Source organism: Carcharodon carcharias, chromosome 14 (genome assembly GCF_017639515.1).
Source record: "Carcharodon carcharias isolate sCarCar2 chromosome 14, sCarCar2.pri, whole genome shotgun sequence".
Taxonomy (NCBI): domain Eukaryota; kingdom Metazoa; phylum Chordata; class Chondrichthyes; order Lamniformes; family Lamnidae; genus Carcharodon; species Carcharodon carcharias.
The window spans coordinates 118,805,004-118,826,645 of record NC_054480.1 but is presented as its reverse complement, the minus strand read 5'-3'; the positions used below and the strand labels follow the sequence as shown (position 1 = coordinate 118,826,645).

Genomic DNA, 21,642 nt, shown 5'->3' with positions numbered 1-21,642 from the left:
TTAGATTCACATCCATCAATTCATTTCCTCTCTGTGAAATGTATTGGAGATTTTTTTTTCTACATCAAGTGTTATATGAATGCAAGTTATTGCTGTAATATGGGGGCCAAAAACAATGGCTTTGCTTTACATGATATCAGTAAATTCTGGTTTGTCCAATCTCAAACAGGTGGTCATGACATTGAAGGAAATTATGGCATTTAGAGCTGAGTTTCATTAGTATACATGTAGAAAACACCAATTGCCTGTGGATGATATAATTGATGGCAGCATTTAGGAGAGTAAAAGGGGTGGAGGGGATCAGTATGGATGCTTAAATCTCGGAGGTGGTCATGCAGAGGAAAGAGAAGAGCCCTTTGCTTGAGTTACACAGACTGAATTGGGATACTAAGAATGAAACTGTGGTCTCAGAGCAGAACTACGATGGAGGAAGCTGGCGTATTCAACTGTGAAGTACTTCACAACATCCCCAGGATGTGAATGAACCTACATAAATGCAAGTTTATTTTTTTCTTTCTTGGAATGCTTCTCAGGTCAAAGAAAAAAAGAGGGAATGATGTGTCACAGTCTCTGTGACAGATGATACTGTCTATCTTTGACCAGGTCAGACTCTGATTTGAGCTAGGTGGAACCCAATTTGAAATAACTCAGTAACAGGAGAGGATGGCTCGGAACTGGAAGGTGATGTCACATTCAAGGACCAAGAAACGAAAAGGAGATTTGGGATGAGCTTGGAAAGAACAACTGGATCATGCATGCGTTTTTTTTAAGGAAGGGGGGATGAAAGCAGTTTTAACAGGGTGAGCAGTAACTGAACAAATAAAAGTCATTAGCAACATTGTCAAGCACAGAGTGAGGAAAGGTGTTTAAGTGAGCAGGAGTAGGGCGGAGAAGGTTTTGCGAGATGAGGTGCGTCTTATGAAATAAGTTAGTTGTGAGAGAGCAGGGAGATTTTAAAAAAGCTGGAATGAGTGAGGAGATGAATGAAGAGGGTGTGGTGAGATAACTATTTGGATAATTTCTTTAAGGTAAAGAAATCCATGAGAAATTCACCTTGTCTTTTAGAGATGATAGGGCAGGGGAACTTAAAATGGTTCCTTATGGCTTATCATTGCCCGCCAGCATTATTCCTGTGTAGAAAGAACATTTGGCTATGGGAGGGTAATATTTAACATGTTCAGACAAGATTTAGCAGCAGGTGACAAAATCAGTCATGTGTCATTTGTTTTCAAGTCTGTGTTACAAAGAGTGGAAAACCATGAGTAACTTTGTGGGGATTAAGATATTGCAGGCAGAATTAAAGTTGTTGAGAAGATGAACATCAACAATGGTGCCATAATGAATGGAGGGCCACAGTGGGAACGAGTAGCTGGAAGCTGTGGGGGAGATTTTTTTTCCCCTCAGGGAAGATGTCAAGGACCAGGCAGGTGTGACTTAAGGTGCAGAACTGCATAGAATGCAAAGGATTTGCTGTCAGTGTGGAAACTGATGTAAACACTAAGGAGAGTAAAGAAATCAGAAACCATGTAGCATAGGCGTTGAAGGTGCTGAGGTCAAGTACCCATATAGTATGAAAGCAGGAGGTCTCAACAAGGCAATAGAGAACAGGAGGAGGAACAAAAAGGCCTCAAATGAGCAAAAAAGATAAGAAGACTAGCAGAAGAAGCCCAGATAAGATTTGATTGTAACTCATTTTGATTGCAAGTCAAACTTCTATCAGCGCCAGATGTTTGTAGATTCAGCGACACAAGGTTGGTGTTTGATGGCAGAAGATTGTTGAGCAGACAGGAGGCCTAAGGCCAGCTGAATAGTCTGAAGATGTTGGTAGTTCCCAGTGTTGTGAGGCTGGCTGTGATTTGAGCGGTATGGAGAAAGTAGCGCCTCAGAGCAACTTGGTGAGCTTCAGAGTCTTCAGCTTTGGGCTTTGTTCAGCCAACTTATCTGTTCCCTTCCTTGATTTCCTTCCTTAACTGGGTATTGTCAAACTTGGTACTGTTTGAACAAATGTTGGAGAAGTAGCAGGAAGCAGAGGTGTAAGCAAGTCAGTATCAGGGCAGGAGCCATCATGAGGTTAGACAATGAGTAAGAAGCAGCTTGAGAGATGATTATGCAATGTCCTGGAACGCAGAAGAGCGGAGTCTGTAAAGGAAGAAAGCGGGAGTAGAAATCGTGGGAGGCACCACAGCCAAGCCAATCCTGTCCTTGTCCGATGACCACAAATGCACTTTCTAGCAAGTCACTGGATAATGATCAGGAGTGGGAGCCCTGGCTGATTTTTTTTTTTTCTCTCCTCCCTAGCCCAGGGGCACTAAGGCCAATTGGAGCACCCGTACACCTGCTGCAGCTGAGATCAGCTAACTCAGGATAGACCAGGGATCGAACCTAGGACCTTGGTTGTATGGCTCAGTTCCACACTGGGCACTAGTTTACCAACTGAGCCAACGGTGGAACCATATCTTGAACTTTGGTACGAAACTATTTGTATGTCGAGGTTGACTGAATAAGGAAGAATGTAACACTCCTTTCTGTTAAAGCTCTTGTTTAAGTGCAGATTTAATGTTTTTAGTGATAATGATAGCAGAAGATCTTTGAGGTAGTCACACTTTGTTTGGCAAGGTGAACCCTTGAAATGGGTTTTGGAAAGTTTACTTTGAATATAAATCCTTATTGCCTTATTTTTGGGTCACTGGGATGTATACATAGTTCACTTAAAATGATTTCTCCACATTTCCAGGAGAATACGAAATTAGCTGAATCATCAGAGTGCAAGAGCAGCTGTGAAGTAGATGAGAAGGAAGAGAAGGTGGATAGCCAGGAGCAGCCTGAGCAGCTTATGGAACAGACGAACTTCGTGTTTGGGGAAAATCTTCAAGACAGAGTGAAGGTTCATGTTATTACAATATTAAAAAGTCACCATGTGCTATCCAATGCTCCTACAATCCCTCCTCTAGTATGTGCTTCCATTGAATAGTTGGTTTTTTGAGTTAATGTAATTTACTTAATCCCATGCATAATCTCCTGTGTCATTTATTGTTTGAAGCTTTTTTTATATGTTGATATATAAAGAAGAGTGTCAGTATACCCTTGAGTGATTTAAACGAGCAATATGTTTATGTTATAATGCTACAGTAAGAATCTATTGAAAGTTTAGTATATTGGAAATGGAGCATCAGTCATGCTTATAAAGAGTGGATTGATGAAGGGTAATAAGAAATTGGAACACAATGACAAAAGGTTACTGTATGAAAAGCATCTTAAACATCAAATGGCAGCAAGGATTTTAATCACGAATAGGAGAATCAAAATAACTTAGATAAAGGACAACAAAGCAGAAAAGAAACAAGGGTATAATAGTTGCGAACTCTGATGCATTTTGTGCATATTAGTTCTGCTGTTATGTTAATAAAGCAATGAGTTGTCCACAGAATTCGGGTTGCACTTGAAATAGGTTAGAGTAAATGAACTGGTGTGTGAGAAAAATTGTATAAACCATGTGGCAGTTAATGGCACAAGATAAAAGTACTCAAGTTGAAAAGTAGCTTCAGACAGATGCTTGGAAATTGAAAGAGAAAAGTCATAAGTTTCTAGTTTCTGAATTATTTTCAGTCATTAGTAGAAATAATGGATATATTGGAATCAAGAATTGATTGTTTAAATAGCAGTGGTCAAATGGTTTCATTTATTTTCCTTTATTAACATGGATTTTGCTTAGGTGTAAATCATGGTGTAACAATAAAGATAAGATGTATTTAAACAGAACCAGAACACTCTAGCTATGAAAATGAATGCATAACAGCCTAACGGTATAACTCTCACGAAATGGAAGTTTGTGAAGAGCACCATTGGCCTTGCAGTATTAAATAGCTACCAGAACCTATGAAACTTTTGCAAAAGTAAAATACGGCAGATACTGGAAATCTGAAATAAAAATCGAAAATGCTGAGAGAAAGCAGGTCAGGCAGCATCTGTGGAGTGAGAGACAAGGTTAATATTTCAGATCGACGACTTTTCATCAGAACTGGGAAATGTTAGAAATATAATGGACCTGAACTTCCATGGCATTGCAGTCAGAGTCGGTTTGGGCCCTGGGTGGGGGGATGGGGGGAGGGGTGGGGGTAGTTTGGGTCAGGTTGGGCCCTGGGCAGATGTTGGGGGGGGTTCAGGTCAGGCTTTGGGGGAGGGATGGGGGGGAGGTTGGATTGGTTAAGGGAGGCTGCTTTGAGAGTCAGGCCTTGGTTGTGGGGTGGGGGGAGCAGTCCCCGAGGGGTTGTGGATTTTTGTGGGGTGTGCCAGAATCCCGTGGAGAGTCCCGATTGGGGAGTGGTGATGGGACAGTCCTGAGGGGGTGGGGGATTCCATGAGGGTGGGCTGTCTTTGTGGGGTTTGGGACAGTCTCGTGGGTATTTGGGGGAGGTTCCTGGAGGGTGCCGGTGGGGGTCTGTACAACAGTTACCCATAAATTAGAAATGATTTTAATTCTCTTTTTTCTGGGTTGCTATTGATGTAACACAGTCAGAACCATCAAAGTTTGCAATTCAGATCACATTTTCGGATGGTTCCCAGTACAGGGTAATTGCCCAAGGGAAGTTTGCACTTCCAGGAACCTTACCTGGGAACTTTCAGAGTTCAGGGGTGCTCTCCAGCGCATCTTTGGGGTGCCTCCCCAATTACGCTGCCCTGGACCTCCAAAGTTGCAGCCCAACAGGTTTTAAGAAGGCGAAATGGTGGAAAAAGAACAAAAGGGTGATAGGGTGGAACATAGGTGACATTAAATGACAAAAAAGTTGTTGTGCAGAGCCAAAAGGAGTGTTAATGGGGCAAGTAAAGAAACACAGAATGTGTCCAGAGGAGATGTGAATGGCAGAATAATAAGCAGCTACGCTCCAAAAGCAAGTGTGGTAGGAAAACGAGATGAAGCTTGAAACATGCAAAGAAAAGGAAACAAAATGGGAGCAGAGATTATGCCTGAAATTATTGAACTCTGTGTGGAGTCCAGAAGGCTGACAAGTGCCTAATTGAAAGATGAGCTGCTATCCCTTGGGCTTATGTTGAGCTTCATTGGAACACTGCAGTAGGCCAAGGGCAGAGAGGTCAACATGAGAGCAAGGTGGAAAATAAAAATGGCAGACTTGCTCAAAAATTAGGACTTTTCATTAGAATAGAGAAGTTTAAGGGGAAGGTTAGCAATAATGAAAGCATTTGAAGGGCATGCAATGAAAGAATGTTTCTAAGTGGTTGGGTGGTTGGCCAATTAGTAACAAAGGAATAAAGGGAGCATTATCTTTTGAAGAATGGAGGAGCAGCTGAGAAGAGACTTTTCCAGAGTTACTAAAGCATGGAATTTTTTTTACCACAGACAGGTACTGAGTCAGAAATAAAATTTATAAGGTAATGTAATAAATATTTGAAATGAAATATTCTAGAAGTATGTAGAGAAACTGAAAGGAAATAGAGTTCAGTTCAAGTTGAAGAACAAGAACTGGCACACACAATGTGTAAAATGGCCTCCTTAACTATAATTTTAATGATTCTGGTTTTGTTAACTAAGTGAACATTGGTCCTATGGAAAGTGAGTCAGGGGAATTAATAATGGAAAATAAAGAGATGGCAGACGAATGGAACAGGTATTTTGCATTGGTCTTCTTGAAAGAGGATACAAGTAACATCCCAGAAATAGCTGTAAATCAGGAATTGGAAAGGAGGGAAGAACTCAGGAAAAATACAATCACCAGGGAAGTGGTACATGGTAAACTTTTGGAATTGTGAGCTGACAAATCCCTGAGTCCTGATGGACTTCACCCTAGGGTCTTAAAATAAGTGGCCAGTGGGATAATTGATGCATTGATTTTAATTTTCCAAAGTTTCCTGGATTCAAGAAAGGTGGCATTAGATTGGAAAATAGCAAATGTAACTTTTTTGTTTAAACAGGGAGACAGAAAACAGGAAACAATAGGCCAGTTAGCTTAACATCTGTCATAGGGAAAATTTTGGAAGCTATTATTACAGATGTTATGGCAGGGCACTTAGAAAAATTCTAGGTAACCAGTCAACATGGTTTTGTGAAAGGGAAACCATATTTAACCAATTTATTAGAGCTCTTTGAAGGAGTCTCTTGTGCTCTGGATAAAGGGGAACCGGAGGATGTATTGTACTTAGATTTTTCAGAAGGCCACATCATAGGTTATTATGGAAGATAAAAGCTCATTGGTGTAGGGGTAACATATTGGCATGGCTAGAAGATTGGCTAGCTAACAGGAAGCAGAGAGTTGGCATAAATGGGTCTTTTCCTGGTTGGCGGGATGTAACAAGTGGTGTGCCACAGGGATCAGTGCTGGGGCCTAAACTATTTATATAAGTGACTTGGATGAAGGGAGAGAAGTAGGTTACAAAGTTTGCTGATGATACAAAGGTAGGTAGGAAAGTAAGTTGTGAAGAGGACATAAGGAGGCTACAAGGAGACATAGGTTAAGTGAGTGGGCAAAGATGGGAATCTAGCAAATGGGAAAATGTGAAATTGTCCATTTTTGCAAAAAGAAGAAAAAAGAAGCATATTATCTAAATGGTGAGAGATTGTGGAGCTCTGAGATTCAGGGGGATCTGACTGTCTTAGTGCATGAATCACAAAAGGCTAGTAACGCAGGTACAGCAAGTAAATAGGAAAGCTAATAGAATGTTATCATTTATTATGAGGGGAATTGAATATAAAAGTAGGGAGCTTATGTTTCAGTTGTACAGGGCATTGGTGAGACTACGTCTGAGTACTGTGTACAGTATTGGTCTCCTTATTTAAGGAAGGATGTAATTGCATTAGAAGCAGTTCAGAGAAGGTTTACAAAACTAATACCAGGAACGGGTGGGTTGTCTTATGAGGAAAGATTGGACAGGTTAGGCTCATATCTGCTGGAATTTAGAAGGGTAAGAGGCAACTTAATTGAAACATATAAGGTCCTGAAAGGTCTTGACTGGGTGGAACTTGGGGTCATTGTTTAAAAATAGGGTGTTGTCCATTTAAGACTGAGAGAAAACAATTCTACTCATCTGAGGGTAGTGAGTCTTTGGAACTCCCTCCCTCAAAAGGCAGTGGAAGCAGAGTCTTTGAATGTTTTCAAAGCAGAGGTAGATAGATTCTTGATAAACAAGGGCGTAAAAGATTATCGGGGTAGGCGGGAGTTTACAGTCAGATCAGCCATGATCTTATTGAATGGCAGAGCAGGCTTGAAGGGCCGAGTGGCCTGCAAATGCTCCTAACTCATATGTCAGTATGTTTAAAAGCGAGCCTGCTTGTTTCTGTAAAAAAAGAAACTGGAAATTAATAGAACTGAACAAAACAGGGAGAGCAAAGAAAGAGAACAACAGATAGAAAACAAATATCTTAAATATTAGCTCTTCTCAGAGACGAGATGATGAATAAATGGTCAGCAAATATGCTGGAAAGAGGTGACAACAGATGGCATATGAAGATCAGCTCAGTGAGGTAATGTGCAGGCATTAAAAGAACAAAGGAGCATGAAAATAGTATATTCAAATCTTAGCTATCTTCCCCATATTTTTGGAAATAGATGCATTTTGGGCCTGTGAGCATCTGGTTAAAGGTAAAGCAAGTTAATGTTTTGTATGTTGACAGAGTCTATATTTGGAGTCTTGAGCTGTATTTAATATTTCTGTGTTTGAGTTTTTATATATTTGTTGTTTTTTCTTTTTTACTTTTTTACTCTATGTGAAGCAGTGGCATGGCGGTATTGTCACTGGACTGGTAATCCAGAGACGAGGGTAATGCCCTGGAGACCTGGATTTGAATCCCAGATGGTAGAATTTGAATTCGCTGAAAATCTGGAATTAAAAGTTTAATGGTAACCATGAAACTATTGTTGATTGTCATAAAAACCCACCTGGGAAAACCCATTAGTGAAGGAAATCTGCCATTCTAACCTGGTCTGGCCTACATGTCACTGCAGCCCCTCAGCATTGTGGTTGACTCTTAAGTGCCCACTGAAATGGCCTATCAGTTGTATCAAACTGCTAATTAAAAAAAGTCTAAAAGGAATGAAACTGGACGGATCACTTGGTTTGGACTTTGGTACCAGAAACGACAACGGCAAACTCAGCCCTGTTGACTCTGCAAGGTCCTCCTTACTAACATCTGGGGGTTTGTGCCAAAGTTGGGGGAGCTGCCCCACAGGCTAGTCAAGCCTGACAGAGTAATACTCATGGAATCATACCTTACAGATAAAGTCCCAGACACCACCATCACCATCCCTGGGTATGCCCTGCCCCACCAGCAGGACAGATCCTGCAGAGGTGGTGGCACAGTGATTTACAATTGGGTGGGAGTTGCCCTGGGAGTCCTCAACATTCACTCTGGACCCCATGATGTCTCATGGGCAAGGAAACCTGCTGATTTCTATGTACTGCCTCCTCTCAGCTGATGAATCAGTAATCCTCCATGTTAATTACCACTTGCACTGAGGGCAGCAAGAGTGCAGAATGTACTCTTGATTGGGGGGGCTTCAATGTCCATCACTGAGAGTGGCTCCGTCGCACCACTATTGACTGTGTTGGCTGAGCCTTAAAGGACAAAGCTGGTAGACTGGATCTGTGGCAGGTGCTGAGGGAACCAACAAGAGGGAAAAACACACTTGACCTCCTCCTCACCAATCTGTCCATGGTAGTATTAGTAGGCGTGACTACTGCAAAGTCCTTGTGGGGACAAAGTCCCGTCTTCACATTGAGGATACCCTCCATTGTGTTGTGTGGAACTACCATTGTGCTAAATGGGAAAGATTTTGAACTGATCTAGCAACACAAAACTGGACAACCATGCACTGTGAGCCATCAGCAGCAGCAGAATTGTACACAGCCACAATTTGTAACCTTATGGTGCAGCATTTCCCCATCCTACCATTACCATCAAGCTACAGAATCAATCCTGGTTCAATGAAGTGTGCAGGAGGGTTTGCCTGGGACAGCACCATGCATAGCTAAAAATTAGGTGTCAACCTGGTGAAGCTACACCTCAGGACTATACATGCCAAACAGTGTAAGCAGCATGGGATAGAGAGAGCTAAGCGATCCCAAAACCAGTGGATCAGATCTAAGCTCTGCAGTCCTGTCACATCCAGTTGTGACTGGTGGTGGACAATTAAACAACTCACTGGAGGAGGAGGCTCTACAAATATCCCTATCCTCCATGATATCGGGGGGAGGTGGGGGGGCAGTGCGAAAGGTAAGGATGAAGAATTTACAACAATCTTCAGCTGGAACTGCCATCTCAGCCTCCTCCAGAGATCCCCAGCATCAGAGATGCCTGCTTTCAGCCAATTCAATTCACTCCACGTGATATCAAGAAACAGCTTAAGGCACTGGATACTGCAAAGGTTATGAGCCCTGACAATATTCCATCATAGCGCTGAAGACTTGTGCTCCAGCACTATCCATGTCCCTAGCCAAACTGTTCCAGTACAGCTACAACACTGGCATCTAACTGGCAATGTGGAAAATTGTCCAGGTGTGTCCTGTACAGAAAAAGCAGGAAAAATCCAACTTGGCCAACTCCCCGCCCCATCAATCTGCTCTCAATCATCAGTAAAGTGATGGAAGGGGTCATCAACAGTGCTTTCTAGCGACACTTGCTTAGCAATAACCTGTTCACTGATGCTCAGTTTGGGTTCTGCCAGGGCCACTCAGCTCCTGACCTCATTAAAGCCTTGTTCAAATATGGACAAAAGAGCTGAACTCCAGAGGTGAGGTGAAGTGACTCCCCATGACATCAAGGCAGCATTTGACCAAGTATGGCATCAAGGAGCCCTAGCAAAACTGGAGTCAATGCAAATCAGGGAGAGCTCTCTGCTGGCTGGAGTCATACTTGGCACAAAGGAAGATAGCTGTGGTTGTTGGAGGTCAATCATCGCAGCTCCAGGATGTCAGATGTGCAGGAGTTCCTCAGCATAGTTTCTTAGGCCCAACCATCTTCAGCTGCTTGATTAATGACTTTCCTTCCATCATAAGATCAGATGTGGGGATGTTCGCTGATGATTCCACAACGTTCAGCACCATTCGCGGCTCCTTAGACACTGAAGCAGTCCATGTGCAAATGCAGCAAGACATGGAAGATAGCTGGGCTTGGGCTGAGAAGTGGCAAGTAATATTCGCACCACAGAAGTGCCAGGCAATGATCAACTCCAACAAGAGAGAATTTAATCATTGCCCCCTTACATTCAATGGCATTACCAGTGCTGAATCCCCACTCTCAACACCCTGGACGTTACCATTGACCAGAAACTGAACTGGACTAGCCATATTAATACTATGGCTACAGGAGCAGGTCAGAGGCAAAGAATCTTGCAGCATGTAACTCACCTGACTCCCCAAAGCCTGTCCACCATCTAGAAGGCACAAGTCAGGAGTGTGATGGAATACTCTCCAGTTGCTTGGATGAGTGCAGCTCCAATAACACTCAAGAAGCTCAACAGTATTCAGAACAAAGCAGCCTGCTTGATTGGCACCGCATCCACAAATATTCACTCCCTCCACCACTGATGCATAGTGGTAGCAGTATGTATCATCTTCAAGATGCACTGCAGGAACTCACCAAAGCTTCTTAGACAGCACCTTCCAAACCCACAAGCACTACCATCACAGGGCAAGGGCAACAGATGCAGGGCAGAACCTGCAAGTTCCCCTCCAAGCCACACACTATCCTGTCTTGGAAATATATTGCCATTCCTTCACTGTCACTGGGTCAAAATCCTGGAACTCCCTAACAGCATTGTAGATGTACCTACACTACATGGACTGCAGCGGTTCCAGAAGGCAGCTCACCACCACCTTTTTAAGGGCCGTTAGGGATGGGCAATAAACTCTGGCCTTGCCAGCGGCACCCAAATCCCATGAATGAATAAAGAAAGCTTTTCCATGTTCATGCTTTTGTGTGTACCTTTTCCTGCACTTTTTTTTAACCAAATCTCTTGCACTTCTGCAACATTTTTCAAATTCCACAAATTTGCAGTTCAGCCTCCAATGTGGACAAACCAAGGAATATGTGGTTTTATTCAACACAGCAGGAGTTAAGATTCAGCATATTCACAGCCAGCAAGGAGTTTCACATTTCATTTAATAGTTTGTTGAAATAATATGATCCTGGAAAAAATTGAGGCTATGCATGTCAGAATACCTATCCTTAATGCAAAGTGGGTCATGACAAATCTTATGATGGAAATCCTTCTCCCTAATTTAAGTACAGTAGAAACACAGGAAAACCTTCAGGGGTTTGCGTTGTAAGTACACCGGGGATGAAAAATTTGGCTAGACAGCAGCTAATAACAGGTTGCACAATTCAGAAGGGAAAATTGTAGTGGTGGCAGAAAAGTGAACTACTTGTTCACAATGGAGACACATGGGGAGCACTGTTCCCTTTTGATGTTTTGGAATTGGAGATCCTGATGCAAGAGATGTACCAAAGAACTGTGACGTATTATGTCTGATGGCATCCCCCACCCCCCAATCACCACTCTCAGCAAAAGCATAGTGCCAATTGCATGGAGGGAGGTTGCTAATCGAACAAGACACAACCAAGTTGTAAAGAGCAGCACAGCAAGTAAACAAAGTAGTGGATAATACCAAACCCGAGTATTAAAAGTCTGTAGATTCTAGATGAAAAGTAAGTAAACTGTGTACAGTTCAGTTGTCAAATCATGTGAAGGATATTTTCTCTTCGAGTTTATGGCGAGGCAAACTGCAATGACGATTCTCAATAACTAAAAAGTTAAATTAGGAAAACAGGTTAAGGAAATTAACCGTGTTTTCTTTGAAGGGACTGAAGGTTTTTAGATAATGAAGAGAATTCACTAAGTTGCCTCTGGCAAGTTCACGACAGCAGAAGTTCAAATACCAGGGAATGTGAGATTGAAAAGTATGAAGGAAAAATTTTGAGTCAAAGTGTAACAGAATTGAATGTTCAACCACTTGGCTCAACAGTTCTGTACTGGTGTTTATGCTCCACTCATCTCCCATCCCTTTGATAAGTTATATGGAGGTTTAATTGAAGGCAACAATATTGAGCTGTATGATGAGAAGTTGGGTTTGATCTCAGAAAATACGAGTTTGTTAGGATTTTCTGTTCCAAAAAGTTCTTTTGTCCTTAAAAAAGATGTTTCATGAAATACCAGCAGAGCCCGACAAAGTATTCACAGTCAAATTTGCATAATTAACCAATTCCATCATCACATGCACACCTCTCATGCCATCTCTTCTATACCATCCCATCTTTCCCATGTCTCTCTCTCCCCCCCCCCCCCCGCCCCCCCCCACACACACACACACACACACACACACACACACACACACACACACACACACACACTCCATGCCATCCCCATTCCATTCTTCCGCATTCCATACCTCCTATGCCGGCTTCCTTCCATACTGCACCCCCACCCCTTCCAAGCTGTACTCCCAACCCTCCATGGCACATCCCCACATCCCCAGCCAGGGTGTTGTTAGGCCCTCCATATCTTGCATTGTTTTTCTCATCCAGTAGCCTACCTGCACCCCACAATGCCACCATCAGCTCTCCCTCTAGTCTGGGTAATTTTGTTGTTGGCTTCCCTTAACTTATGTTGTTTTTCTTCCTTCCCTCACCCAACCCCCTTAAACTGCTGCTGCCACCAACCATTGGTAGAAGTATGTGCATTATGAGCATCAGTCTTCCACACATGCCACATGCGCCAGGCTCCTCTCGTAATTTCAGTCCATCGATCAATCAGAAAATTACAGACAGGCAAAACTGTGTATTGCTATTACAAATAATAGCACAAGGTTAGTTTTCAGTTTTACTTTATGTGAAGTTAGCTTCTTTTGAAGCCCTCATTACACAAATATTTGGAAACTGAAAACCACCTTGAGTATGTTTTTCTATTATTGCATAACCACTCAGTAAAAATCATGTTGGAATCATATATCTGAGATGTCCCATGTTCTAGCTTGTGCATAGCTGTTATATATTTGATGTGTTGCAGATGATGGAGGGCAGTGACTTTTCATGTGCTCTGAAGCAAAGTTCTGCGGATGGAGAAACATTACCAGCTACCAACTACTTTCTCCAGTACATCAAACAAAACACTGCAAAGTAAGTGGCTAAATCAATTTGTGCATATAGAATCAGCGTTGCCTACAACTTCTAAAGCATTCTGAACTGGTAAAGTGCTTGATACTTAAATTAATGCAGGGCTGTACGGGATAACTGTTGACATACAGTCACTTATGATTAGAAATGAGTATGAGATGTTCTTCCTATACTGTTGCGTTGTTTGCTTGTCTGTGGACATTTCAAAGAATGCTGTCTTTGTCCATGCAGTTCAACATGCCTCAAGTGATGCTTTGTAATGGACCCATGTTATCCTCTATTGCACAATTTAAAAATTCTGAATTCAAAATTCTTATCTTCCATCCTGGTAACCAAAATTATATGCTGCAACAGTACTACTGTAGACTCAAATTTCAGTGTCCTTTCAGTCCTATTTTTAATTGTAAAATCCAATCTGTTTCCACTCTAATTTCATCAACTTCCAGGCCCCTAACTGATTACCTTGATCTCCTTTCCCTTTATTTGAACAATGAAAATTATTTTCTTTCATTTCACCAAAGATGCAGTATCTCCATGTTTCTCTTCTAGCATTTTCTATAACCTCTTAGCTCTGGCTCTGCCCTCAATCTTTTTAAAAATCTATTAACACTTTTGTTCTCACTATCTCAAATAGAGATCTCACATCCCCTTCCATGGGTAAAGCTGACCTTAAGTAGTTTAGTTTGATATATTATTTCAAACTCTTATCCTCCTCAACTACTCTTACCAAAACCCAAGTGCTAACCTTGCCTTATTGCGGTGGTTAAACTACATTCAAAGAATGGGGGAAAAAATATACCCAAAATAAATGATGCCTAACTCTTGCTCAACAACATTATTATCAATGCACAAATGAATGATCCACTGTCTGTAGCTATACCAAAGCTGCTTCTAACATGGAGGTGTGTAAGAATCCTGGCAACTACTGTTGCTCTGATTTCTTCTTCCACCATCCTATAGAGAAGCACTGCGCCTCAAGTCAGGGATTGGTGATACCATGAGTAGGACAGCATTTAACGAGGGCCAAGAACTTGGATGCTTCCACTTTTCATATTCTAATCCTGCAATAAATAATGTCTAATTAAATGACTCGATGGTCTGACAGGTACAAATGAAGGTGGCTATTCAGCTCATCCTTCAATGGAAACCTATAATTCCTGAGCCACCCCACGACAATATCTGTCTCTTGAATACTTTGAGTTTTTCACTCTAATTATTCCTTGTTTGCATGAAGGAGTCCTATATTGCCTTTTCCTAGTTTGTATCTTGTGTCCCTTTTTCATGTAAATTCTGATTTATCTTAAAATTGTGCTGTAAAATTATTCTATCTGTCTTACTTAGTTTCTATTTCTCTTTGGTGTCTTATGCACTTCTATAAGGCTAATCTTTGAAGACTGAAGTGTCTATATTTTTCCAACCTTTTCTCGTGGAAAAATTCTCAGATCCAGAGGTCAGCCCTTTGGGCCTTGTTTGCACCACTTCCAGGATTGAGGTTATTTTTAAAAATTTATTCACGGGATGTGGGTTTTGTTGGCTGGGCCAGCATTTATTGCCCATCGCTAGTTGCCCTTGAGAAGGTGGTGAGCTGCCTTCTTGAACCGCTGCAATCCATGTGGTGTAGGTACACCCACAGTGCTGTTAGGAAGGGAGCTCCAGGATTTTGACCCAGTGACCATGAAGGAACTGTTTCCTTCCTATCATAATCATGATCAGAACTTGAAAAGGCCTTAGCAAAATATTGTATATGAAATAGACTTGATTTGATGTTAAAGTTCCGCATTCTCTTTGCTTTGTTGATTGCTAAGTGTTGAACCTGCTATCCCTTCCAGGTCCTTTCCAATCTTTCTCAGAATGACTTCAACACCATTCATTCAATGTGTCTGCTAACCTTTCAATGTGTAACGCTTTGCACTTATCCATACTGAATTACATCTGCCATATTTCTGCCCAATTGCTTAGGTGTTATTTATTTTTCTCTCCCAACTTTAGTCTGTTGGACTCTGGAGAAAATGCAGATAGTAATGCGAGAAGTGCCAAGTTTGTTTTTGGGGAGAACATGAGTGAGAGAGTATTGGTGAGTGCAGCAAATTAAATACTTCATTCATGATCTAGATTCTCTTCACTTTGTTGTGCAGATGGTTGCAAGTTGTGCATGTGTCAAGTGCAAAAGAGCCCTAATACACACAACTGGTTTATCCCAAGTAGTGCTGTTGAATAGTTTTAAGTTTTTTTACTTGCTTAACATGGTACAGATTAATTTGATAGTTGACAGTTTGTAATCATTGCTATATTTGAATATAATTTGTAAAGTAGGATCAGCAATGTTCCTAGAATTGTTAATTGTATTTGCAGAGTTTGCCACGGCCAGGTGATGTGAGCATTGAAAGCAACAAAGACCAGATATTTGGAGAAAATGCAGGTGTTGCATCAGGATCTGTGCTTGAACCATTACAGGAAGTTACACCAGAAAAAGCTGCTGACTGGTTGGGTAAGGGATATTGAAAGTATTTACCTTGGCCTTTAACAAATACAGAAAATGCTGGAAATACTCAGCAGAGCAGGCAGCACCTGTGGAGAGAAGAGCAGTTAATATTTCAGGAAAATGGCCTGTCCTCAGATGCTGTCTGACCTGCTGAGTTTTTCCAGCATTTTCTGTTTTATTTCAGTTTCTCAGCATCTGCAGCATTTTATTTCGGTACCATGACCTTTAACCCAACACTGCATTGTTATGACCACGGTTGTTATTTGCTACGTAAACCAAACCCCAGAGGGAAGCTTGGCTTATGGGCCATACCTGCCTTTTTTGTACTCTGGAAACAAGATAAAGGCTTACTGATCTCAGCAGTAAGAAGTCCAGTAACACTTCTGGGATTTTAAAAATTAAAAGTAAAAGTTTTACTAACAAGAATAAAAGAAAACTTAAGCACACAAGATTACAGTTGCACAATTAAGGTTTGTCTTATAACACATTCCCCCAAAAGAATGGACTCTACTTAGTCAGACCACTGGGAACATTTCCTCCCAGGGAACATTTCCTCCCAGGCAACATTTCCTTATAGATGTTTAAGTAGTAAAAAAAAATCCAGTAATATTCCCCAAGGCAACTTGTTGTAGCTTCAATAAAGGCATACCACATGACCTGTAACTCTCGTCCACTCTGCTGTGAAAATCCAAACTTGAGAATAAAACTGCTTTTTGCAGCCCAAAACTTTTCTGGCTTGACTGGATGGTTGATTCAAACTGTATCCTCTCTCAGTCACAGCTCCAGCTATAGCTCCCTAACAGCTCAAACAGTTACACCAACCCCCACCCCAAGCTCTCCACCATTACTCTAAAATACCTTTTTTTCCCTTTCATCTCAGGTTGCATTGTTCTCGCACCTCTTTGAAGCTCAGATCCTTCCAAATATGTGATCTTTTATTTTCATCTTTTCTTTGCTTTTGGGTCAATAAAATATAATATTCCCATTTCTATTAGCCTATGGGACTCCTGCAAGATGCAAACATGTTTCTTTCTACCTCTGACTCCTCTTTGATATTCAAACAAACTCTCACTTATCTAAAACATATAAATGTTAGATCTAACCTATTCTCTTGCACCTCAAACCTAAAGCCTCTATTCTTTTCATGTTTTAAACTCCGCCCCCCCAAACAGCCTGTCTTCTATTAATCTCTACACAGTTTAATTAAATCATTCCTTCACACGCACACAACCTTTTCACAGAATAACACAATATTCCCCAAAAATATTTTAAAAACATCAATTTCTCACAGTATATTGTATTTGCTAACAATGTCTCATTCTGATTTGCTATTGTGGGATAATGCTAGTACAGATCAGTGCTGCGTTTACCTATGTAACGATGGTGGTCGCGCTTGAAGAAAAAATTTCATTTGAAGTGCTCCTGATAAAGCCCCAAATACATGCATTTATTAATTTTTGTTTAATTCCAGTAAACAATGTGACAGAATCACTGGAGGAGTCTGCAGCTGCTTACACCAAAGCAACAGCAAAGAAATGCTTGTTGGAAAAAGTGGAAGTTATCACTGGGGAAGAAGCAGAGAGTAATGTCTTACAGGTATGCGATTGAAGCCCTAAAAATATCTGTTGTTCATATTTAATTTGACTAATTCTTGGGAAATGCTGTCCATTCTACTGAATTGAAATGGTAACTTTTAATTGTTAAAATATTTTGCCTCTTTATAGCTGCCCCAGCTAGAAATCTACTCCCAAGATTACTACTGAGAAGTGTGTAGAAGCAACCTGTGATGATTGATTCTTCATATGAACAGGCATTGTTCAATTAGCACATTGATTTTTTTTTTTACTGTTTTGGTGGCTACGGCAATCATATTATTTTGAATCCCAGTTACCTCTCCCTTTTTTATTTCCTTTAAAATCATGTACCTATCTCCTTTTCAAACACAAGGGAAAGCTTATGATTCACTGTAAGTTCCATGTAGGAGTAATGTTAATCTCAAGCACCTGTTTCTTATAAACCATCCTATGGTAACATGCCTGAATTTTTTGCTCTGTCTGTCATCTGTAACATTTCATTCTTTTGTTGGCACACTAAGATGTTATGTCATGTTCATGTATTGCTCTGCAGTCCTTCATAAAGCTTTCCTAAAACTCTGAAAAAGGGTTTCTTGACATTTTCACTGAGTTTTAAACTTGGTCAGCAATGTAAACCTTGAGTTTTTGAATTCATTTTACTATTATTCTATCAAGCTAATCAGTGAGTCAGGTGCTGTCACCACACTTGTTGATCATCTTTCATTGTGGGCAATGGCTGATATCTGAGTCCAGATTCATACATCCTGTAAGCCCTGAGGTTGTGTTTTCCATGAGTATACTTCTTATTTCAGACTTATGTTCCTAATTATTTTGCTCTGTTTGTAGAATGCAGGGTTTGGATTTAATGTTATGTGTGTATTCTGAGGCTAGAAAGCACCAGTCATCTGCATGGTGTCGGATGCAAGAGTAGGCATCAAGTAGATTTGCAAATGAGTGGTCCACAACTTCGGCTTGCCTCATAGAATAGTTTGCTTATCTCTGTGGACCAGTGATTGTGAATTATATGGGGTCCAGCCACATTTGTTCTGGCATATGAGCAAACTTTGAACTACATGGATAAATGTTATTCAAGGAATAAACTTATAGAAAATAGAACAGATTTATTAATCTGCCATAGTGAAAACCCAAAGTTAGCAGAAATTCTTACAGATGGATGCTCTCCAAGTATGGTGGTACTTCAGAATGAATGGTCAGTTGCTTAAATGGGCTTTCTCCCGGGTGACCATCTCCTGACTTATTGAGTTGTGGATGGTAGCAAATTAGGTAAACAGATGTTCTACGTTCCCTCATCACATCTCCAAATTTGTGAGCAGACAACTTCTTAAGAATGCCCATGGAAAAGAGTGGTGCCCTGTTGGTGGTTTAACTTATGATTCCATTCAAATGTCCCCCCAGAAACTAGTGGGAATCTGAAATCTTTCTCCCATTTAAGATAAGATTTTTTCAGCAGTCTATACTCAGTGCTATTAGGACCCAAGGCTGCTGGGCTCATCCTGCAGCATGCATACAGGTTTTTATAAAATCTGATCGTGGAAAAGGAAAAATATATTAGAACTAAGCATTGGTAGGTCCATCTAACATTGTTTATGGTAGATGCAGGGCACAGCTGGCTAGGAATGCAGGAATACACTTTTATTAGAATGGTAACTGTGAGGAAGAACCATCAAAAGAGGCTAGGTGAGGGGAAGAAGAGCATGGTATTAAAGTATAAATCATCAAATATGTAAAAGATAGCATTGATTTTTTTACATTTTAAAAAGTAGACATATTTACAATAACTCAAAACAGGTGGAACTATGCAGAATCTGTAGCTGTGCTTTACCTTACCGAGTGGTGATATGACAGGTATTTATAAAATGAATATCAAAAGCCCTTTTTGAGCGCCACTACTAACATCACAAGTAAACATAACTAGTAAGTCTACCAGTTCAGAAAGACCATTTTGATATTGGAATCCGCATAGGAAATGTATACATAGCATTTCTATGTGTAGCAAGAGGCCTGTATAAGAATTTTAATATACTATAGACTGGAAGAATGAGGAACAGTGTTAGGTAAGCACATTTGGTATGACCTTCCTTTGAATGTAGTTTGAATTCCATATACAAAACTACCTCCGCACTTGCCCATTGGATTTAAAGCTATTTTAATGCGTGTTTCTTGTTCTATCAAATTCATGTCTACTGTTGCCTCCTTCAAATGAGATACACAGCTAAAATGAGGCTGTAAACTGTGGGCCTTGGAAGATGTGTGTGATTAACATAGAAGCTGCCTTATTCTAATTTCTTAAAGGGACTCTGTATGTCTTAGCCCTACCCCACCCTTATGGATAACCATAGCCATTTTTATGTAAAAGTAGAAATGCATTCAAAAAAGTGAGAAAGACTGTACCAATATAGGTAATGTAGTAATTTTTCTTCGTGCCTTTCTTATCTGCTCTGTTCTGGTGGCACCAACTTATACTGCTTCTGCATTGGTAAAAGATATTGGTCACCGATCAGAATACCTCAGATATGATTCTGATATCAGCTAGGCTATAAGATCCAAGCAATGGTCAGGATCCATTCAGGAGCCTCCAGAGTCAGAAAACTGCACAAGGGCCAGTGGAAAGAGAGCAAGTAGGAGGATACTTCAACTAAGACAACTTTTCAAGTGAGAATAAATTATTCTAACAGATTTTTAATGACATTTACAGTTTGGTGAATGTGTACTTTTGGATTTCATGATCATTTTCAATTATTTTATTAGATGTAGGTTTTGACCTGACTGTTTTTAGTTTATTATTTCATTGGATGTGGGCACCACTGGCAAGGCCAACCAGCATTTATTGCCTATCCCTAATTACTCATGATGCAACTGAGAGTGGCTTGCTAATACCCTTGAAGGTGCACATGTCTGGCCAGGCAGCAATTTGGAATTGTGCAGGTTGCTCGCAACTTCATGAAAATTCAGTGCCTTTTGAAATGTAAACAGCACATGAATGAGAAACTAGTGCTCAGAGAAATTGTAGTCTGTTCAGGGAGCATTGCTTTGTAGGCCATTTCAGAGAACAGTTAAAAATCACGTACAGGGCAGATTGGCTAAGCATAGTAGATTTCATTCCCTAAAGGACATTAGTGAATCAGATGGGTTTTTACTAAAGCCGGTTGTTTTGGACCAGATTTATTTTATTAACTGAATTTAAATTCTCCATCTGCCCTGGTGGGCTTTGAATTCCTGTGCAGATCACTAGTCCAGTAACATACTCGCTATGCTACTGTACCTGTATGGAACATTTCCCTGACAATTGTGGGAGGGCAATATTTCTTGGCTTCAGAATATTCTTGATTAATTTCAGATTCAATGCAAGCTATTTGTGTTTGACAAGACATCCCAATCCTGGGTAGAGAGGGGAAGAGGCCTCTTGAGACTCAACGATATGGCATCTGCTGATGATGGAGCCTTGCAGTCAAGGCTAGGTATGCGTCCATCTTCTGTACTATCTGTTGACACTACTGATGATACTTCGTGACACTTGCTGTGAATAATAGTTATTTGTTTTTCATAAGTGAAAATTTATAGTCTGTACCAGTAGAAATTTTAGTTTTATAAGCATTGCGGTACCTCATAGAAAATGATGGTGGCAATCCTGTTTTGATTCTTCTTTTGTAAGTACTTTTAAAGTACTAAAAGCACATACATCCTAATCAAATGGTTGGTACCTGCACTGCCCAGTGCAGAACACAATATTAATATACACTAGCTAAATCCCATGTTTGATGTCCATCCTGTATTAGCTGATAGTAGTTGGAGCAATCCTACAATTGACCTCAGTAACTCAAGCTTGTGAGGTGTTGGCAAAAAGGAGAATTTGTAATGCCAAGGAGCATTACGAATTGTTTACTTGTGCAGCACGCTATATTTGGACTTGTGAAATAACTGATTTGTTGAAGTGTGAAAACTTATTGTGTGGGAGACTTAGCCACAGGGAAGGGACAGATTTGTATGCTTTGTGTAGTCATGCACTTGGAGAGGGATCTTGATTACTCCATGCACCATAATGTTTTAAGTACCCTCCATATACAGTCGGATTAAAATCTTGCTTGATTAGTGTTGTTACTTGCCACACATTAAAAATAGTGTAATGTTGTTGGTATAGATGTTTGTCAGTTCACTTTTATCCAGCTTAAGGGAGTTATACTCTGAACCTCTTGTTGCACTCTGAATATTGAATTCGGATAAGGCCTTCAATCTCTCAAGTAACTTAGATTATATAGGCCTTGTGGTCTTTCATGGTTTCTAAATATATTCTGTTTTCAAATCAGCTGGTTCACTTTTAAGGAATCAGGTCAAGGAGGAATTGGAACCAGCCAAAGAGTTACCGTGTAAAGCTAATTCAATTGTATGTCCTGTATTGTTCATGACAGCAATGGTTTAAATCGTGATGTCAATATATTAGGACAATT

At 40.6% G+C, this 21,642-nt stretch overlaps 1 protein-coding gene across 4 annotated transcripts in view; it reads left to right on the top strand.

The window, feature by feature from the left end:
- LOC121287198 (ran-binding protein 3-like) overlaps nt 1-21,642 on the top strand; it is a 110,735-nt gene that overhangs the window by 75,694 nt on the left and 13,399 nt on the right. For 3 of the 4 annotated variants that reach the window (XM_041204847.1, XM_041204846.1, XM_041204848.1), the window contains 6 exons: nt 2,735-2,884; nt 13,014-13,123; nt 15,110-15,194; nt 15,473-15,608; nt 17,074-17,198; nt 20,535-20,655. In XM_041204847.1, coding sequence (XP_041060781.1) covers nt 2,735-2,884; nt 13,014-13,123; nt 15,110-15,194; nt 15,473-15,608; nt 17,074-17,198; nt 20,535-20,655 — 727 coding nt within the window. The remainder of the gene's footprint in view (nt 1-2,734; nt 2,885-13,013; nt 13,124-15,109; nt 15,195-15,472; nt 15,609-17,073; nt 17,199-20,534; nt 20,656-21,642) is intronic. The other variant, XM_041204849.1, reaches the window with a different exon arrangement.